Here is a 19410-nt window from a genome sequence, read left to right as displayed (position 1 = left end):
TAAATCAACTGCAGCAAGGAAATGCAACGGGCAGGACACACGCCTACGCAATGAAACATCCCCGTCAACTCCGAAGCGGGTTAATTGCAGTTGGCACAAGGAAATCGCAAGCACTGCATAAATTTACAGTAAGCTGACTAACTCGAGAGGCAAGTCCGAGGAGGAGCTGGAGAATGACAGGCCAAGCTTGTGACACTTACAGGAACACGAGTTTCACCTGCCTTATATGGCCAAATGTCTTGGACTACCTGGCTGCTGCGCGCTTTTTTTACTGCCTTTGCGATTAAAGAAACAATCGTTTAAAAGCACTTGAAAAGAAAAAGCGAACACTGCAGGAGTCGCTGCGTGGGCAGGACACTGTCATAAAGGTAAATCTGGTGATACAATGCTTATACATTTTGCTGACAAGTCAGCAATCAAACATCGTACTGCAAGCCAGAAAGAATAGTCATCATAATAAGTTTCATATGAAAAATCGGTGCATACCCATTCAGTTGGTTAAACTGACTTTTACAATATCTTCTCTTCAATAGAAGAGAAGAATATAATAGAATAGAAAGAAGAAGTAAAGTCGATTTTGGAGTGTACTGAACCCAAGATAGTTAAGAAGCCCTCAACTAATGAGCCTCTTTTATCTAGTCTATTTTACAATGTGTGGATTCTAATGACTCCCATCATTCTGCCTTTGACAATATATAAAATGCGATATAGATCAAAAATAAATGGTAGGAAGAAAGAAATTGTCTTGTTAAATTTCAATGATATACACATTTTTCATTATTGACAAACTCATCATACCCTCTGCAAGATTATACAAAATATGATAATGTGGATAATAGAATTTACTGCATAACTGGGTTACTCACGTTGGCTCCTTGGATATATGTGATGTGTTTGCATCGATTTCGTGTCTCCGTCGCTTGGCCGCCGATCTGGTGTGATGTGTCTTGGTTAGGCGCGGACTAATTATAAAGAACAAAATACCAAAGATATAATAATGCAAAAAATTAATGACTAATTTTCTTGGCTAAGCATATGCATATATGCAAGAGCAATATTTGCCCCTGGTAACATATAAGCTATATGTTTATATAAATATATATATTCTTCGTAGTAGAAATGTGCAACTTACGGCGACGGTGCTTCAGCTAAGGGTGGCGATAGATCGCCAGTATCGAGTCGTCTACGTTTGTCTCGTGTGCCGGCTGAGGAGCGATCCCTCGAGTGATGGCGTCGCCTAGTTCTCGGCATCTGTAATGGGACGCACAACACAAATATATAGATATATAAATGCATATAAATAAAAGTTCCCATGTGCATATTGTACAAACACACACGCACATCGTGCCTACGTCACAGACTCAACTCAGTCGCAGTACAACAAATCAGTGTTTTACATTTGCTCAAACCAAAGGCAAAGGTGAGTATCAGTCTGCATGTGTGTGTGTGTGTTTTTCAATTGCAACGCTGATGCGCGTACGGCTGTGTGTATGTGTGTGCGTGTGTGTGTGTGTGAGGGGGCTTCATTTTTGTCTGTACTTTGGGCAACGAAGGCGGGGGGTAGGCGTAGCATACCTTTAACGCTTGATTTCCAGTTGCTTTTTGTTTATGGAGCACACCAAACTCGTTTTGCTGTTGCACTAAAATTGATTTTTGTGTGTATTGTCTGTTGTTGTTGGCTGCTTTGCAAAGCGTCTGTCAAATTTACGCAGCTGCCTGTTTTGCTTGTTGGCCACTTTTGGCACGCATGTGTTAAATGCAGCGTGGCAGATAGGGCACTTTGATAGTTTTACACTCTATTTTAGGCATAAAAACTCGCTAATCACTGCAAAAATATTATTTTCTTTTTGAGAGAATCGTGTTTTTTCTACAGATATTTCACGTCACTTTCATTATATTCACCACGTTTGCCGAGAGCTACCATGTTGTCGTAGTAGATGGCAGTGCTGCCAACTTGTCCACAAAATTAAACAATCGGCGCATTATACATATTTTGGTATATCTCTTATCTGGCGGGAATTGTTTAAATTTATTATTTTTATCTGTTTTGGATATTGCATTCGCAATAAATTTTAAGAATTTTTCAATATTAATAATTAATTCAAAAGTGTGGCAGCACCACAGCAGCTGAGTGCGCAGCGCGATTTGTAAAACAGCCGCTCGCTCATTCGCATTGGTCGATTTTGTGTGCCTTGGATATCGTCTGACCTAGCAGGTAGCCGCAACGGCTCACAGACACATGCGTGCGACTGTGTGAAAGAAAATTGCCTTGCGTTTAACATGTTATCTTACCTCTTCTTCTTGTGTTTGTGTTGTTGTTTCTGCTGGCGGTGGCGCAGGCAATGCTAGAAACGGCGACCGAGGTAAATATAAACGATTCCACAAGCCACCAATTACCCTATTTAGCAATTGCCAAGTTTGATATGCTTTTTGCGAGATGTTTGAGTTCATTAGTAGATAAATCCCCGAATAAACGAGACAAATCGAAAACTAAATTGCACTTGTCGCCCTTTTAGCATGCGTTGGTGTTTGTTTATAATTTTTGGCGCAATTCTCCGTTTCTCCGTTATTTTTGGCTGTCCAGGTCGGACAGCTAGCTATCTTTTACAAATGTGCAAAGCATTTTACAATTTTTGATTCGAACTCTACACGTTTTAAAGACAGCTAAAACAATGGCTGCTGAAACCAATACGTTTAGAAATAAAATTGAATTACAGACAAGCCAAGCGCGGCAGCAGCTGACTAGTTCTGCTTCTTTCCCCTCAGCGTTGCCACCCCAAACACCGTTAATGCCAATAAGTGCTAGTGTTGATAAGTTGTCAAGTAAGCAGCGTTGCCACACTGTTGCCTTTTAAATTTATCAGCTGTCGTTCAATGCGCGCGCGCGTTTTTTTTTCTTGTTGGCGCCCAAGGAAAATACTGGCAATTCAATTGCATAACAATACACGGCATAACGGTATCGTTATCGCGCATATCCTCAGTCAGATATTGACGTGCTTACGCTAACGTGCGCTGCGACGCCTGCTCCCGCCTTGTAGTGTTTTCCGTGTCCGCAACGAAAAAAAAATAGATCAAATTGGACTATTAAAAATTCAAGAATAAATCAAAATTACGGAGCGTCAATGCCTAAATAATTAATCGAGTGTCTACCAAACGGTATGCCGCGCCCACGTCAGAGCTGCAGTTCGCACAAATATCGTCGAAGTTCATAGCAGCAGCTCTTCCAAAGTTACCCGAACGTGTTCACACAACCCACGCCCGCCCACTCGCCAGCACTGAACACAAGAAAGTTTCTGCAGCAGCTGCATTGCGAATGAATGCATGCAAATTTTTTGCTTATTGGCCATTTTGTTGCCTTTAAATTGCATTGAACAGAATTTACATTGCTAACGAGGCGCATGCCAAAAGTAAGTATGGCCTATCGATTTTTACTAAAGCGGCAGAAGCCTTCTCCTGCTCTGCAAGTCGCGTGATTCACAATAAATATCCACTTTCGGCTACCTCCCAAACTGGCCTGTGTCTGCAAAAAAAAAATACTCACCCACACAAACATAGAAATACATATACAAATTGGTATGTATGTATGGTGGCAAATCCTTTTATTGGGTCACGAGGCAGCTGCGGCTGTGTGTTGACATTGTCCTGGACTCATTTTTCATACGTAAGCACGTGCTTTTTTGGCACAGGACAACGGGGTGTATACGTAACATAAAAAAGGCCGTTTGTGTGTGCTCGCGTGTGTGTGTGTAGGTTTGGAGGAAGTTTTGTGCGAAGCATTTTTATAGCTCTGCGCGCTGGCTTATAATTCATGACATGAACTTTTGATTTCAGTTGCTGTTGCCGCCAATTTAGAGACCCGGCCATTGAACGCGCTTATACTGAAGGCATGGACACTGCGGCCGCCGCTGCCGCTGCCGTTGTCGTTGACCTGAGCGGCGAGTCGGTCGGCAAGTCCACTGCTAGCAAGCTGATTAGCAAGCCCAACCCAAAGCCAAAGCCGACGTCAGGCTACGTGGCAGCAGCTGCAGCAGCAGCCACAACGCCAACTCCATGCAGCGTGGGCAGTGAGCACGATGCCACCAACTGCCTGGGCAGCACCGTGGAGTCAATGTCTGCAACGCCGCCGCTAACGCCGCGGCGTACACGCGTCATCTGCCATGAGACTGGGGACAGCTCAGCCGGCGGCACGGCCAATGGCGAGTCGCATGCTCGTGCCAAAGTTATGAACGGTCTCAAGGATTTGGCTGGGGAGTGTAGCCATGCGGAGAGCATAACGCCAGCACGCGCGCCTCTAATGCCCGCAACATTAACGTCTTCCACGAACGCTTCCACAACGCCAATGTCTGCCTTGCTTACAGCACCAGCAACAACAACAACAACAACTACAGCAGCAGCAACAACCACACACACGACAACCGCAGCTGCATCGACGACATCAACAACAACAACAACAGCAGCGACAGGCAGCAGCGGTAGCAGCGGCACAACGAGCACATCGGCGAACATGGACCAGCTGCTGCACTGGCAGGATATGCCAAAATATCTGCAGTTCAATCCGTATGTCCTCAAAGGATACCGTCCGCTTCAGACCTTCAAGGGCTGCCTGCTCAGTCTCTTCTATTGGCACAACGAGACCATCAACATACTGACGCACGGTGAGTTTCAAGATTCGCCCACGCAGCCATCCGCCCACCCGCCCACACACTCAGCAGAGCTGTTGCTCATTTATCGATCCATTTCAATGACATTAACAATCACGGTCAAAGCCAAGTGCAAGTCCATGTGCACATAAATAGATTGAGTCAACCTTTCTCACAAACGCAATTGGCTGTGCGAAAGGGATTGCTCAATAATTGGTATTTTATGTAGTTTGCGCATATCAGTGATTCTATAAAAATGTTTTCGCGGCTGTGCATCTCCAATTATGATAATTACATATGTGTTTTATACGATGTAACCCGTGCCTAGGTCTGAATTATCTTCACATATATACTGGTTTATATGTTAACTATTGCACAAATACAAATTGTGTACTTCTCGACTAAAGAAAAGAGTGCGATAGAGTGCAAGATAGTTAATTAGAGTTAGAGTATGGGCAGAGATAAATGTGATAAATGATAAATTTCCAACATAACCTAAAAACATGAATGTCTTACATGAATGCATGAGAATCGCAGAGTAGGGCGATGTTTCGACATACCTTTTCTTTAATATGTCAATAAAATATTGCCTGAGTTTGCTGTATGAAAACATAAATCGCATTTCTATAAAACATTTTTCATAGATGTTTGAGAATGTGATTTAAAACATTAAAGCTTAAAACTTTCCGGATCGATAAAAAACTCGACAGGTAAACTATATTTATCGATTTTGGGTGAATGTTGTCGCAAGAAATAAAGGCAATTTGATCCATGTTCAGAATTTGCAGTCTGCTATCTACCTAGGCCTAGTTTTTACCATATATCCCTAATAGGATCAAAGTTTTTTTTTTGCCTTTTACAAAGATTTGCACAAAAGTATTTTTTATTCAATTTTAATGAATATAGCGGAGAATTCAATTTAGAATGAACATTCGAAATGCTATCACAGGGATGATAAAAACTTATTTTTATATAGCATAAGTATTGGTAGGAGAGCTTTTATATCTAGAAAAAAAACTTTTGAGTTTGCTTTTGAAGCTAGTATATTTTACATTTCTTTTCTGGATTCATGCGCGTGCCCTTGCCACACTGAAACTCTTTGGCGAACTCGTCGAAATTGGAAAGCGGTCCGATCACCCGGAATTTTCCGGGCACATGTTGATCCGTGGATACCTGCAGATTGCGTACGCGTGTGTGCGCATCATTGCACCAGATCTGCGCATAGCTGATGAAGAACAGCTGCATGTTGGTATAGTTCAGCGTGGGCAACTTCTCCCTGAGCAGCTGCCTCCGGCCCTCGACAGTGGCCTCCAGTGTCTCCTGCAGGCGGCAGTAGGCGGCATACGCCAGACGCATGCCGCCATTGTCCGCAATGTTTTCCGACTGCGCATTCGACCTGGGAAGCCGCATGCCGTTATACGTGTAGTGACTGTACTGTTTCGTAAAGCACTGCTGCCGTTCCAGGAAATTGGTCGTGGACTGTGCATCCCACCAGTCGTTGATGTTGCCGCGTGCATCGAATTTGCGGCCGGCGTCGTCGAAGCCGTGTATTAGCTCATGGCCGATCAGCGAGGCCAATGTGCCGAACTTTATGGCATTCGGATAGCTGGCAGCCCACAGATAGTAGGGCTGCAGCAGGGATACTGGCACCTTGATTGCATTCTCCACCAGAATGTTGGCTGGCGTGTAGCTGAACAGATCCCCCGCTTCCAGCGGCTTGACGGGCTTGTGCAGCTGCTCTCGCTGCTGGCTGGCGCCCAGCATGCGTGTCTGGCGCAGATTTTCAATGTAATCCTCACGCTGTAGCTGCAGACCCGCAAAATCCTCGGTCAAGTTTTCATTGGCATGCGAATTGACCTGCAGTGTCATGGCCGCTAGCTTTTCGACGGCATATTCGCGTGTACGGCGGCTAATCCACTGCAGCGACCGATCCGATTGCAGCGTCTGCTCGAAGGTGGACTTCAGCTGGCGCCAGATGAGCTCAACGTCGGAGGCGGTGGCATTGTTGTTGTAGCGCCGAAAGATCATGTTGTCCAGGTTTTTGGCAAAGTACTGCTTGGCCAGCGATATGCACTTCTCCTGGCGCTTGGCCAGCGTCTTGCCGGGCTCCAAGGCGAATTCATCAATCAATCGAAAGAATATATAGTTGGCAACAATGCGTTTGGGCGTGCTCCGAATCACCCTCATTAGATTCTGTTGATACTGTGAGTTGAAGTCATAGACGGGGTCGTTGATTTGCTCGCCCAGCGATATGTTAACCAATCGCTCTATGTTCAGAACGGGCGCATAGGCTAGCTGCATTTCTGCGATGGTCGTCAGCTGTGAGATATCTGTGAGGTCGAGGCCGTCGGTTTCATCGATAAGGCCATTGGCCAGACGCACCTCAAAGTCCATCAGCTCCGTGGCCGTTATATGTGCCTGCCCACTTTTCATGCCCAGAAAGGTAATCAGCTTATTTGCGATACTGGCTTGAAAGGTGTTCCTGTAGACGGCTGTGTGGTCGTCTAGGTACATGCTGCGTGTTTCGAGCGGGAACTCCTGTTGGCCAATGTACGCCAGATTCACCTCGTTGTTGGCAAAGTCCTTGGTCACCTCAACGCCCAGGATAATTACTAAGCCATAGCGATAAGCTATATGCGCAACCGTTTCCAGCCAGTCAAAGTCTGCCTCCTGCCAGGCACCAGCAGGCACCAGCGCAGGCATTGTGCCGAACTCGGCTATCAAATCCTTTAACTTCTGCCGATAGCTTCTGTCCACCTCGTGCACATGCATGCAGGAATGGTAGAAGTTCTTCACCTGCACATCCTCTGCCGTGTCCAGGGCATCGTTTTCACTGTTCAGAGTGTGCTTCACCTTGCGATTGAGTCCTTCGGTCAGACGCTCAAACAGGCCCGTGGTTATCTGATTCAGCGTTGTGGCCGGATTAATCCTCGCCCAATTGCCGCAGGCAAATTCATAGAAATTCTCACACGGATCGACGCTCTCGTTCATAAAGTTTGCCATTTCCGCTGCCTTCGCCTGTCGCATCACCTCGTCTATGTAGCCCGTATCCATCTTGCTGTCGGATATGTAATCGGCATCGACAGGCGCTGCTCGGCCACATGACAGCCGGAGCAGCAACAGCGGCCCGAACAATAGAAACCATTGGGTATGACTCATTGGGATCAGCATCTTTCGCGTCGCGTTGTTTCTTATTGGATCTGCAGCTGATGACTGAGCGCGCTGGCACTCATTTGTGTAAATATAGAGTCCACCTCGTCTATATAAAGATGCACAGACACTTAGCCCACTTGCTGATAAATGAGAGCAAAACAGGCCGAGCTTTGGTGTGACCCGTTGGGTTATCTCTATGAATACGATGTCGCCACAATTGAGACCCACACTCACAAAGCTCGAGTTAAAACAATTGCAAGTCACCCAGCTTGAAGCAGATGTACATGTGCAGGTTTACACTTATTTACCCACGCCTAGTTGTGTCTAAATGATTCTTAAAGCTCATTATTCAATTCATCGGAAGCTAATCCTATGGCCGACCTCACGTTATTTATACAAGCCCAACAAATGCGCGCGTTTTCCTGAATTTCTCAGCGTTTGCGAGAGATTACGACTTAAATGTAGCGCTATAAAAATCATGTCTCTGCAATTTCTGAGCACGTTTAGTTGTGGCATGAAACTTATCAACTTTGTTGATGGTCCTCAATTAAATAGCAAGCTGTATGAATTGAAAATCGCCTTGGTTTTGCTTTTACTTTAATTTTCTGTCATTAGAATAAAATAATGTTTTTTCAATTATAATTAAATATGCATATACAGTGACCATTAGTTAATCAGAGCTTATATGGTATATTACACAAATTTTCTGAGCTTAATTTAAATTAAAAAAAAAAAGTTCGTTAATCTTTATCAACTAATTTGTCAAGGCACTTTGAAACACACTTTTTTTCATGTCATTTACAATTGAAATACACATGTGCTTGTTATTGTCAGCTTAGGTGCTCCTCAGGCATTTGATGTGCCAATTAAGCATTGCCCTATTTCTAATTTATTTAAAGGATAAATGATTTTATATTTTAAAATGTATTCCGAGTCAACAAACCAATTGTATTTAACATTTTGTTAACTTAGACATGGATTTAGATTTTTGAACAAGACATTGACAATTTGAATTTGTTTAACTTCTTGTCAAATCTAAGTTCTTTTTAACTAAGTTATGCTGAGGCTCTGAAGGTTCGATGACCATAATTTCCAAAATTTATTCAGATATACCAATAACATTTAGTAAACCTTAACATGACATTGACATATGAAATACTATCAAATGTATTTAACTTCTAGTCAAATTTAAGTTCTTGTTAACTGAGATAGGCTAATACTGGCTTTCAGTGTAAAAGTTTTCAGTAGTTACACACACGATTATATGAATATTTAGGTAGAATTGATGTATGTATTTATTTACATAGAAGATATGAGCTTTTTTTTTTATTAAAATTCATTAGGCGTAAATGCAATAGATGTAATATATACAACTGTGTGTGGACAGAAACGACAACGTGAGCTGTGACCTAATCACGTTGCCTTCTCTATGGGCTTCTGTATACGGACTTGGCGTCGGACCAATGACCAGTCATAGCGATAAGGAAAAGCTCCCGACTCTCTGTGGCGGATTGAAAGTGCGTTGCGGAAGGCGATTTAGTCGCTCTTCAGCCATGAGACGCATGTGGTTCAGTGTGGTTAGTTGCGCTCTGTTGTGGCTGGGCTGTGTGCGCAGCCACTTGTTGTCGCAGCCGGAGGTGGATACACATATACAGCTGCAGGAGCAGCTCATATCGCAGCACAACGATAGCGCCTATGTGCAACGCGTGATGCGACTGGCCAAATCGGCGGAGATGCGCAGCTATATGCAGCCGGAGCTGGATGCCTGCGACGATTTCTTTGGCTACAGCTGCGGCAACTGGCCCAAAATCAATCCGGCTAATGCGGCTCAGCCTCGTGAGACCAACTACCAACAGCTGCTCGCCAATGGCTATCAGCACAAGCAGCAGCGCCTACTAGAGCAGCCAGCGGATGCGGACAGCGATGATGCGGCTGTGTTGAAGCTTAAGCAATTCTATGCCAGCTGCCTGCGTTTCCGGCAGACGCCCGGAGCTGTCTACCGCCAACAACTGCTGGAGATTGCCGCTGAACTTGGACGCATGCCCGCACTGGCGCTGCCAGGTCAGCAGTGGCCAGCCGATGGGTTTGACTGGTTGGCCACCGTGGCGCATATCAAGCGCAAGTACGGCCTGGACATTATATTGCTTCTGCAGCAGGCGCCCGATCCGCACAACAAAACCCAAAGTCGTTTATATGTTGGCCAGCCGCCTCGCTTCGTTGTGGAGCCCAATCGTGCAGCTGTTGTTCAGCGCATAGCCATGCAGCTGGAGCAGCACTTGGGCGTGGAGGCGGCACTGGCGCGCAGAACAGCGCAGGAAATAACCGATTTGGAAATGTTGCTGGCCAAAGGCATGTCGACTCGTCCAATTGGTCCACTCGCTCTTCCGCGATCCACTGTGGAGCTGACCAATGCCTATGCGCCCACATTGAATCTGACACGTTATGTGGAACTGGCCTTACAGCGTCCATTACAGCCAGAGGAGATGCTCTACGAACATGTGGTCAGCTATCAGGCGCATCTACTGGTCGTGCTGGCCCAGACGCCGCCTCATGTGCTGGCCAACTACATCTTCCATAAGCTTCTGGAGCGTTTCTACTACGACCGCGCGGCGCCAGTTGTTGGCCAGTGCTTGGCCAACGTACGACAGCTGTTTCCCGAGCTGCTCAACAACATGGCTTTTCGGCAGTATGCCGCTCCGGCGACCCTGAGCGATATCGATGCCGTCTGGCAGCAGATCAAGCTCAGCTTCCATAATGTACTCGAAAGCTCCAGCACAGATTGGTTGTCCGTGGCGACGCGCAGCCATTTGCTGGACCAGCTGAATGCCACGCGCCTGCTGATCAATGGACATGCGCATCTGAACTTCACGGAGCGCTACAAGCAGCTGGAGCTGAAGCCGCAGGATTATCTGTTCAATTTGCGCGCAGTGTTGGCTCACAGCACTCAGTTCGGCACGCCCACTAGTTCGCCCACTGTGCCCACATACGATCCAGAGGAAAATCAAGTACTGGTGCCAGTGGCACTGCTGCAGCCTAATTTTTTGTGGTCCCGCTTTTATCCACGTGCGCTGCGCTACGGCAGCTTGGGTACAATTATTGCGGAGCAGCTGGCCCACAGCCTGGACAGGCGTGCTGACTGGGATGCGGCAACGCTGGCTGAGTTTGGCAAGCGCAAGGCCTGCTTTAGGCATCAATATGAACGTCTGCGTTTCGCTGGAGAGTATCTGCCAGCCACTGAGCTGCAGGATGACAATATTGCGGACAATACGGCCGTGCAGCTGGCATATCTGGGCTACAAAAACTACCTGGCAAATCTGGCCTCGAGCGCATTGATTACGGAATATCTGCCCCAGCTGAGCCACAGTCCCCAGCAGCTGTTCTTCATCAGCTATGCCCAACTTTGGTGCAACGATGCCAACGAGCAGTTCCGGGATAAGCAATCGCTGCTGGCCGCTGGGACGCCGAATGCGCTGCGGGTGCAGGGAGCGTTGGCCAACTTGGACGCATTTGCCAGTGCCTTTGGCTGTGCCAACGAGACGCCCATGAATCCCGAACAGAAGTGCCACATGTACGCCAAAAATTTGAATTAATAAAGCCGACTGGTCAGAAGCGTTCGAATGCATCATTTCATTATAAAACTTAAAGCTAAAGGATTAACATTTCAGAGCTGCGGCTTAGTAAATGGCGCACTTGAACTCCGGATCCATTGGCGCTTGCTGCGAGCAGTTAAAGACCCACGAGAACTCCTGGAAGTTCGACAATGAGCCAATTACACGATACATGCCCGGCGCATGATTGTCCGCCTTGGCCACAGATGTCTTGAAAAAGGACTGGACATCGTCACACCAGAGCTGCGCGAAGCTCACAAAGAACAGCTGGCGATTGTTCAGCTCAAAGCCGGCCAAAGTCTCCTGCTCCAGCACCTCAGGCGGCTGCTGCTCTAGCCAGCGCTGGTAGGCCTTGTAGGCCAACTTGATGCCCGCATTGTCCGCAATGTTCTCCGATTGTTCCACGCTCTCCGGCAGATGGGTGCCGCCGTATTTGTAGGCATGGTACTGGGCCTGAAAGCACTTGCGCTTCTCCTCAAACTCATAGCGTGATTTGTCGTCCCACCAGGGCGCCAGATTGCCATTGGCATCATAGGTGCGCCCCTCATCATCGAAGCCGTGAATCATCTCGTGCGCCAGTAAATAGCCCAGTGTGCCATATTTCAGGGCCTGCGGATAGTTCGCGTCCCAGAAGTAGCGCGGCTGCATCAGCGCCACGGGAATGGTTATGTTGTTGTCCAGTATGTTGTAGGCGGCCGTAAATCCCAGCACATCAGTTGCCTCCAGGGAGGCGGGCGCACTGTGCAGCCTGTTCAAATTCCATTTGGCCTTCGCCTTGAGCACCTGCTGCACATTGAGCACATAGTTCAGCTTGTCCACAGCCATGTCGCCGTAGAGCGCCTCGAAATCCTCATGGTCGTACGAGTTGATATACAGCTGCATGCGATCCAGCTTCTCAATGGCCAGCTGGCGTGTTTTGTTCGATATCCAGTCGAGCTTGTCGCCCGCCAGCTGCTGCCGGAACGTCTCGCGTATCTGCTTCCAGACGCTGTGCACCTCAGCCTCGGCTTCGGGGCTGCGGTAACGCTCATAGATCATGTGATCCGTCAGCTTGGCAAAGTACTTCTTCGTCTGTTCGGTGCACCAGTTGCGCATCTCGCTGGGCTTAGTGTCGATGCTGTATGGCTCCAGTAGCTTCCACAGCACATAGTTGCCTATGGTCGGCGTGGGCGTGGACTGGAGTGTGCGCAATGTGTTATTCAAATAGCTTTCGCTGTAGACATATATGTGCTCCGGCACATTATCTTCGCCGAGAACCAGGCCCAGAAACTCTGTAATATTCAATTGCTCCGAATATCTCTCCTCCAGTTCGGATACCGTGTAAAGGGTCAGATCATCCGCCAGACTGCCACCATGACTAAAGCCACCCGCTATTAAATTGCGCTCGAGTCCGTTCATCTCCTTTGCGGTTTGCTTGGCCAAGTGCTTGTCTACCGCAAAGTATTGCTGCAGGTCCTCCGCCACGGCTGCATCCTCGAGGGAGTTCAGCATGGGTATGGGGGTATGTTTATTGTCCGGCGGGCCCAGGTAGACCCGATTCACCGTATGGTTTGCAATGTCGGACATGACATCCACCGCCAGAATGATCTGTTTGCCGTATTTGTGCTGTATATCCGCTACGGTGCGCCACCAGATGAAGTCCGAGGCGTTCCATCGCGGACCCTCGAGCATGGGAAACTCTCCATATTCGCGATAGATTGTCTGTAACGCCAGCTTATACTGCACATCCTCACGTTGTATTACCAGGCAGGATTGATAGAAATTCTGCAGCTTCTCCTCTAGATTGGTTTTCATCTGTCCGGACTGCAGCAGGCGCTGCAGGCGTCGATCAAAACCCTTGGACATAAGCTGGAATGTATCCGTCATTATGTTTCTCAACAGCTGGGCAGGATTGTGACGATGCCAGTTACCGCACGCATAACTATAGAAGTCGTCGCATGGCGCGATGCGCGTATTCAGCATGCTCTTCATTTCTGCCACCTTGGATTGCCGTATAATCTGCTTCGCATAGTCCGTGGTTAGATCATCGCGCACGGGCGTGCTGGCATCCTCCGCCGGCAAGGCCAACGCACTGGTCAACACCAGCCAAAATACAGCCAGCCGCAGAGCGCCGTCCGCCGTCAAACACCGTCCTGACATGATTCTCGCCATCGATTCAACTGAGCTGCCAAAGTCGCTTTGTCTGGCTGCACTGTTTCTCTTATCAGTGGGCTTTGTGTTTTTTTCTGGCCCCGCGCCGCTGGGGTAGGTCAAACTGTTATCGCATGTCTCGAGAGCGAGCTCCAGGCTGAGCAGACTCTTATACGAGCAGGCTAGTAATAACTATACGGGATATATATACCCGCTTGATAGATCGCGTGTACAACAATTATGCGGCTATAAAGGCAAATAAATTGTTTGTGCTACAGATGCAAGTCATAAATTAATAATTTCTTTTATTTATTATATTCGTTTTCTGTCATTAATTTTAATTGAAATCTAACTATCAACTTGAGTATTTACATAGCTCTGTCTACTGTGGCTGGGACTCGCAGATTCGCCTCCTACTATTATTAGTATTTATTTGCATAGAATAATATTAACTAAAACCATTCAGATGTTTAGTTTGTCAGTTTGAACTATGCTCTTAGCCCTTAGCCCAGTTTTAAAGACATCTTGATAAAACTGTGCGTATAATTTAATTAATTCGTATTCCGTTGAATTGCCTTGCATTACATTATATAGCTATCTTAGCTATGTCTTCATATACCTAATATACTAAAAGCAATACCTGATCCAAATTAGGCAACTTTATCTTATGTATTCCTTAGAAATCAAACACCATCTGAACAGACATTTTTGCCTGCTTAGCCCTCCTTACTTTGCTGCTTTCCTAACTATGAAATTGATCTCTTCTATTTGCAGCAATACCAATATTTTATATACTGGCGATTGTGCCGGGTCTGATGCCATGGGACAGTGGCTACAAGTTCCTTTCGTTTTGTCACGTATTTGGCTCGGTGGCGCCTTGGTGCGGCAGTTTCGTGTATCATCTGTTTATGAACATTGAGAAGGGCGAGAATGTGTACTATACGCTGCTCAAGCTGGACATGGTTGGAATCTGGGTGAGCCAGAGTTTCGGTAAGTGAGCGTAATCTGAAAAACAAAATTTATAAACAACAAAAAAAAAAAGTAAACACGACTCGGAAGCGGGAAGCATAGAAATATCAACATATATTTCAAGTACAGACAGCTTATAAGTAGAGCTTCTAATCAGTTGAAGGACAGCCTCAGTAGATAACGCACTTTTGCATGGGATTCATATGGGCGCCCTGGCGGCACTCGTAGGCCTTGGCGAATGCATCGAAGTTGGCCATAATCGCATGAAGTCTCACCTCATCTGGCGCATGCTCATCACTGATGGCAATCGTGTGACGCAACTGGGGCAGCAAATCCGAGCACCAAATTTGGCCCAGGCCTAGGAAGAAGAGCTGCTGCGGCGTGTGCGACATGCGAGGCAATGTCTCCGAGTCCAACGATGATTGCCTTAGCCAGTTGAGGTAGGCGGCATGGGCAATACGCACGCCCACATTGTCCGCTATATTCTCGGCCTGCATTTGCATTTTGGTCAGCCTTTGGCCATTGTAGCTAAACCTACTGAACTGTTGCACCAGGCACTGTTTCCGCTCCTCGAACTGTCGAGTCGCATTGCGTTCCCACCAGTCGCGCAGATTGCCCTGACCGTCAAAAGTGCGGGACAGATCATCGAAGCCGTGGGCCATCTCGTGGGCCAAGGAGAAGCCCACAGTGCCATACTTGAGCGCCATGGGATAGACTTCGTCAAAGAAGTAGCGATGCTGCATGTAGCTGGCCGGTATTACAACACGATTAAACTCCGGCACATAGAAGGGCGACGTATTGATGCCATCATAGTTATTGAGATTGGGTGCCCGTTGCAGATCCTCGCGCAAATGCTGGGCGCGTAGCTCCAGCAGCCGTTGCACGTTGCCAAAATAGTCGGCATTGCTAATCACCAGACCGCCATAGTAATCCTCAAAATCGTGTGTGTTTGCGCCAAGTATATGAAAGCTCATGGCCTTCAGCTTGGCCAGGGCTTCATTGAGGGTCTGTTCGCTTAGCCAATTGGTGCTGGGCGCGCGCAGCATATCGCCAAAGGCAACTTTCAGCTCCTGCCACAGCTGACGCAGATGGCCAGGTATATAAGGATTCTGTTTCTCGAGTGAGCGATATACCATATGATCCACAAAGTCGGTAAACAGCAGCGTGGTTTTCTCCGCGCACAGCTCGTGCTGCTTCTCTGCAGTTGCAGCCGGCTCCATGTCATAGTCGCCAAGCAGCGTGGATAGCATATAGTTGGCCAGGGCACGCTTGGGCGTGCGGGCCAATACCTTTTTGACTTGCCACAGATAGCTCTCGACATACTCGTACACGGGCAGCTGATAGTCGTGATTGAGCCAGATTTGCACAAAACGCGTGAGATTCAGTTCGGGGCCATAGCTTTGGCTCATTTCGTCCAGCATGCGCAAGCGATTCATCTGGCTCGGCGGTAGCTCCTCCTGTGGCTCAATGATGCCGCGTGCCAGCTCCATGTTGATATTGGCTATTTCGGCGGCCGTTTCCCGGGCACGCACCTCGCCCAGGCCAAGCAGCTGCTGCAGATTGTGCTTCAGTTTCAACTGGCTGCTCAGGTGTAGAGCAATGGCCTTGCTGCTAACCAGGTCATCCCGTTGACCCAGATACAAACGATTTATCTGACTGTTAGCCAGTCCCGGCGAGACACGTACGCTGAGCAGCGTTTCCTTGCCATATCGGTTCAGCAGGCGCGCCATCATTTCAATAGGCTCGAACTTGGACTCATCCCAAGCGCTGCCCTCGAGCGCGGGCAGACCCCCAAACTCTTTCAATATGCTGAGCAGGTGTGGACGCTGGTTCAGCTCCATTGTGCTGGTATTTAGGCAGGACTCGTAGAAATACTTGACACGCGTTTCTGTGGGACTGTCGGTGCTCAGCTTTGGCTGCCTGAACAGCTGACGCAAGCGACGCTGATAGCCAGCGTTGAGCTCCTCAAAAAAGTCGGTGCTGATTGTTTCCTGCGTGGCCGGATTGATCCTGGCAAAGTTGCCGCACGCATAGCCATAGAAATCATCGCACGGCCTCACGCTGCCATTTATGTAGGAGCGCATGCCGGCGGACTTGGCCTGCCGCATGATCTCATGCGTCAGTGGTGTATTGATATTCAGACTCTCGAATACGCCAGCGTAAACAGCGTCTGGCACGGTCAGCAGCCAGCAGCCGATAGCCCAAATGCTGACGGAAGCGGAAACAGCTCTCATCTTGCGTTGTGTCACGCGCGATTGTCGTTCCCCAACTGAGCTCCAGCTGCTGGCGCTGCGCCTTATCACTGATTAGTTGCCCAAAACAGGTGTCATCGGCAGCAGCAACGATGTCGCCTTCGGCTTGGACATCTCATGCCTCTCAAGCAATTGTAGCTCTCTCTCTCTCTCCCCCTTTCCCCCTCTCTTTCTCTCTCTCCCACACTCTCTTGCAGGTGCGTTGCCGCTGGTTACGGCGACGACGCTGTGCTTTTCTCCAATTCTTAAGTGGTTTATTATTACCGCTTACTGTCTGCTCTCGCTGTGGGGTCTGTACAAGGTAAGATATTACTTCGAAATTATTAGTATATGCATTTCTATTTATTTTATTTACGGACATAAATATGCATTCTAATAAACGCATGAGCATAGCCTTACAGAGCTGAGTCCCACTATTTTTTTATTCTCTGCATATCGTTCTCTACATATTTTGAAACCTCTAGCAATTCCCTATATATTAGCCAGCCTTACAGAATCATTTTAACAGTTCCCATTTTGATTTGAATCGAAACTTACATTTGATACCAGGCTCTTTCTTTACAGTTCCTTCCCAACAGTTCCCACTATTTGATTATTCCCTGCATACGGTATTCTACATATTTTGAAGCTTACGTTTGATTCTTCTTCAGCTTTTCAAACGCATTTAACACTATTATTTCAATTCATAAAAAAAATACTCTACATTTTCAAACTTACATTGAATACTTAGCAAACTGTAAACAAAAAAGGCTTTCTTAACAGCTCGAACCTATAGGGAAATCACATTTTAAGAAACTTTGATATTCAAATGTGAACCTTTTTTGTACTTAACAGGCACTGACCGCCAGCTCACCGTGGCAGAGGCGCCTTTGCTTCGCGCTGCCCTTTGCCATGCGCTCCGTGCTGACCTTTCTGCGCATCCAAGGGATGGTGGGTGGCAGTCACATGGCCCTTTCCCATGTCTACCTGCAGGTGCGTATAATATGGCATTCCAATTGACTAACTTGCTATTTTTTACCAATCATTTTCGGCTGGCTTGTGCGCATACTTAGGTTGAAGTTGTAAGTTGAATTTTCATATATTCTACACCTACATATGCATATGGACCAAGTGTAAGACTGGGCCGTATGCAACCGATATAATTGGTGTAATTTAAACACCAGCCCAAAAAAAAGAATGTCCCCAAAACTGAGAGCAATTTCATCTTTGCTAATACAAGACTCGTACATATTATTGGATCGCTTCAGGATGGCGTTTCCATATTAGGCGGCGCTATTGGTGCCATGCGCATACCCGAAAAGTGGTTCCCGGGTCTGGTCGACTTCTATCTGAACTCGCACAACATTATGCATGTGCTGGTCGTGGTGGCTGTGTACTCCATGCACAAGGTGCTTTCACTCTGATGTAAAAATATATGCTTTGACTACAGCCTCTTCCATTCGGCAGGCCACAATCAAGGACTTTGAGTGGATGTCTACTCAGACCTGCAATTCGCTGGCCAATGCTACCGAACCGTCGCTGACCCATATGGAACTATGACCCGCTTACTGGCTGCTACTACTCCTGCTCCTCACACTGCTGCTCTTGATAAAGCCTCAACCACGACGCGCACCAATCAACTGGAAAATGGACAAGGAGCATTCGCGGGCTGACTAGACAAAAGCCACAGCCAAAAAGGAGGGATTGAAAAACAAAGCAAAGAAAATGCTTCTCGAAATATACCGTGTATAAATGAGCGCGTGCTGTAACAGTAACAATATGAATAAGTTTATAATGAATAGTGAATATATGTACATATGTATATGTATAATTAGTACATACTTCGACTGTGGTATTTAGTATTAAGGTGACTATGAAATATGAATGAAGTGAATTACAAAGCGCTTTCAATTATAACTTCTTTGCGCTACTCTCATGCAAAGCCTCTGAGTACTATATGAACGATAATTTCAATGATGTTGATACATATGTACCTCAATATGCTTACAACCAAAAAAAAACCAAAAAAAAAAAGAATGAAAAACAAAACAGAAACATCTAATTTTCAAATACTTATATAACTTTGTACCTCGTCGACTATAAAAGAAAAACGAAAGTTAGGCATTAAGAAACTTAAAAAAAAAAATCTTCCTAGTTGAATTACTATAATATGAAATGTCTTTATTTGAGAAAGAAAAAAACCTCTAATGCGTATTTTGTGCAATTAGTTAGATGTAACATTGGACAAGTGTGAACAAAATCTTCAAGCTAATCGCTGCTGAATCGAATTAGTAAAACTTCCTAATTTTCAGCACTCCTTACGTAGCAAAAAATAAAACTCCGAAAATGATATTTGATAAACTTTCCCTAGGTTTTAAGAGGCAGATGTAGAATAATACAATTATAATACGACAAAAGAATTTGAATATTTCCAAAAGTTGGAACAATTATGAGTAATTAGCGTTTAGTAGTTTCAATAATTTACACCACACCCTTTAAAGAGAAAGCTAATATAATTAATGAAACAAAAGCTAACAATATTAGATGAACAAAAGCAATAAATCATGAAAATTAAATGCTTGTAACAAGTTGAAACTCTATTGTAAGGCGCAATTATAGCATTAATATTATAGATACATATATATGATTTTCCGAGAACGTTAATAAACAGTAAACGCG

At 46.3% G+C, this 19410-nt stretch overlaps 5 protein-coding genes across 9 annotated transcripts; 2 read left to right on the top strand and 3 right to left on the bottom strand.

The window, feature by feature from the left end:
- Positions 1 to 2879: 2879 nt before the first annotated feature.
- Positions 2880 to 19377, top strand: LOC115757713 (progestin and adipoQ receptor family member 4). Of its 5 annotated transcripts, XM_030698071.1 has the most exons (8): positions 2881 to 3407; positions 3832 to 4655; positions 14306 to 14521; positions 16950 to 17053; positions 17587 to 17724; positions 17805 to 17813; positions 18000 to 18140; positions 18199 to 19377. In XM_030698071.1, the coding sequence occupies exons 2-8, from the start codon at positions 3887 to 3889 to the stop codon at positions 18289 to 18291; spliced, it is 1470 nt and encodes a 489-aa protein (XP_030553931.1). In that variant the 5' UTR covers positions 2881 to 3407; positions 3832 to 3886; the 3' UTR covers positions 18292 to 19377. The 5 variants fall into 5 exon arrangements, with proteins under 5 accessions (XP_030553932.1, XP_030553933.1, XP_030553935.1 ...); XM_030698072.1 differs by lacking the exon at positions 17805 to 17813 and having other exon boundaries at positions 2880 to 3407; XM_030698073.1 differs by lacking the exons at positions 16950 to 17053; positions 17805 to 17813 and having other exon boundaries at positions 2880 to 3407; positions 18199 to 18296.
- Positions 5512 to 7847, bottom strand: LOC115757709 (neprilysin-4-like). The gene has a single exon (XM_030698067.1). The coding sequence runs from the start codon at positions 7809 to 7811 to the stop codon at positions 5679 to 5681; it is 2133 nt and encodes a 710-aa protein (XP_030553927.1). The 5' UTR covers positions 7812 to 7847; the 3' UTR covers positions 5512 to 5678.
- Positions 9332 to 11401, top strand: LOC115757712 (endothelin-converting enzyme homolog). The gene has a single exon (XM_030698070.1). It carries the CDS (start codon positions 9347 to 9349, stop codon positions 11381 to 11383), a length of 2037 nt encoding a protein of 678 aa, XP_030553930.1. The 5' UTR covers positions 9332 to 9346; the 3' UTR covers positions 11384 to 11401.
- On the bottom strand, positions 11411 to 13651 carry LOC115757710 (neprilysin-4). The gene has a single exon (XM_030698068.1). It carries the CDS (start codon positions 13550 to 13552, stop codon positions 11468 to 11470), a length of 2085 nt encoding a protein of 694 aa, XP_030553928.1. The 5' UTR covers positions 13553 to 13651; the 3' UTR covers positions 11411 to 11467.
- LOC115757711 (neprilysin-4) lies at positions 14574 to 17027 on the bottom strand. Its single transcript, XM_030698069.1, has one exon. The coding sequence runs from the start codon at positions 16732 to 16734 to the stop codon at positions 14671 to 14673; it is 2064 nt and encodes a 687-aa protein (XP_030553929.1). The 5' UTR covers positions 16735 to 17027; the 3' UTR covers positions 14574 to 14670.
- Positions 19378 to 19410: the final 33 nt, after the last annotated feature.

Source organism: Drosophila novamexicana, unplaced genomic scaffold (assembly GCF_003285875.2).
Source record: "Drosophila novamexicana strain 15010-1031.04,08,12 unplaced genomic scaffold, DnovRS2.1 tig00000108-arrow-pilon, whole genome shotgun sequence".
Lineage (NCBI taxonomy): Eukaryota > Metazoa > Arthropoda > Insecta > Diptera > Drosophilidae > Drosophila > Drosophila novamexicana.
The sequence above is the reverse complement of the archived record's forward strand: the minus strand, read 5'-3'. Positions and strand labels throughout refer to the sequence as shown.

Excerpts from the sequence above, each read along its gene's own strand:
- LOC115757711 (XM_030698069.1), bottom strand. The coding sequence starts at position 16,734 with ATGAGAGCTGTTTCCGCTTCCGTCAGCATTTGGGCTATCGGCTGCTGG.
- LOC115757709 (XM_030698067.1), bottom strand. The coding sequence starts at position 7,811 with ATGCTGATCCCAATGAGTCATACCCAATGGTTTCTATTGTTCGGGCCG.
- LOC115757712 (XM_030698070.1), top strand. The coding sequence starts at position 9,347 with ATGAGACGCATGTGGTTCAGTGTGGTTAGTTGCGCTCTGTTGTGGCTG.
- LOC115757710 (XM_030698068.1), bottom strand. The coding sequence starts at position 13,552 with ATGGCGAGAATCATGTCAGGACGGTGTTTGACGGCGGACGGCGCTCTG.
- LOC115757713 (XM_030698071.1), top strand. The coding sequence starts at position 3,887 with ATGGACACTGCGGCCGCCGCTGCCGCTGCCGTTGTCGTTGACCTGAGC. Across the intron at positions 17,054-17,586 it reads CGCTGTGGGGTCTGTACAAG|GCACTGACCGCCAGCTCACC; the intron begins GTAAGATATTAC and ends TGTACTTAACAG. Across the intron at positions 18,141-18,198 it reads CTGTGTACTCCATGCACAAG|GCCACAATCAAGGACTTTGA; the intron begins GTGCTTTCACTC and ends TCCATTCGGCAG.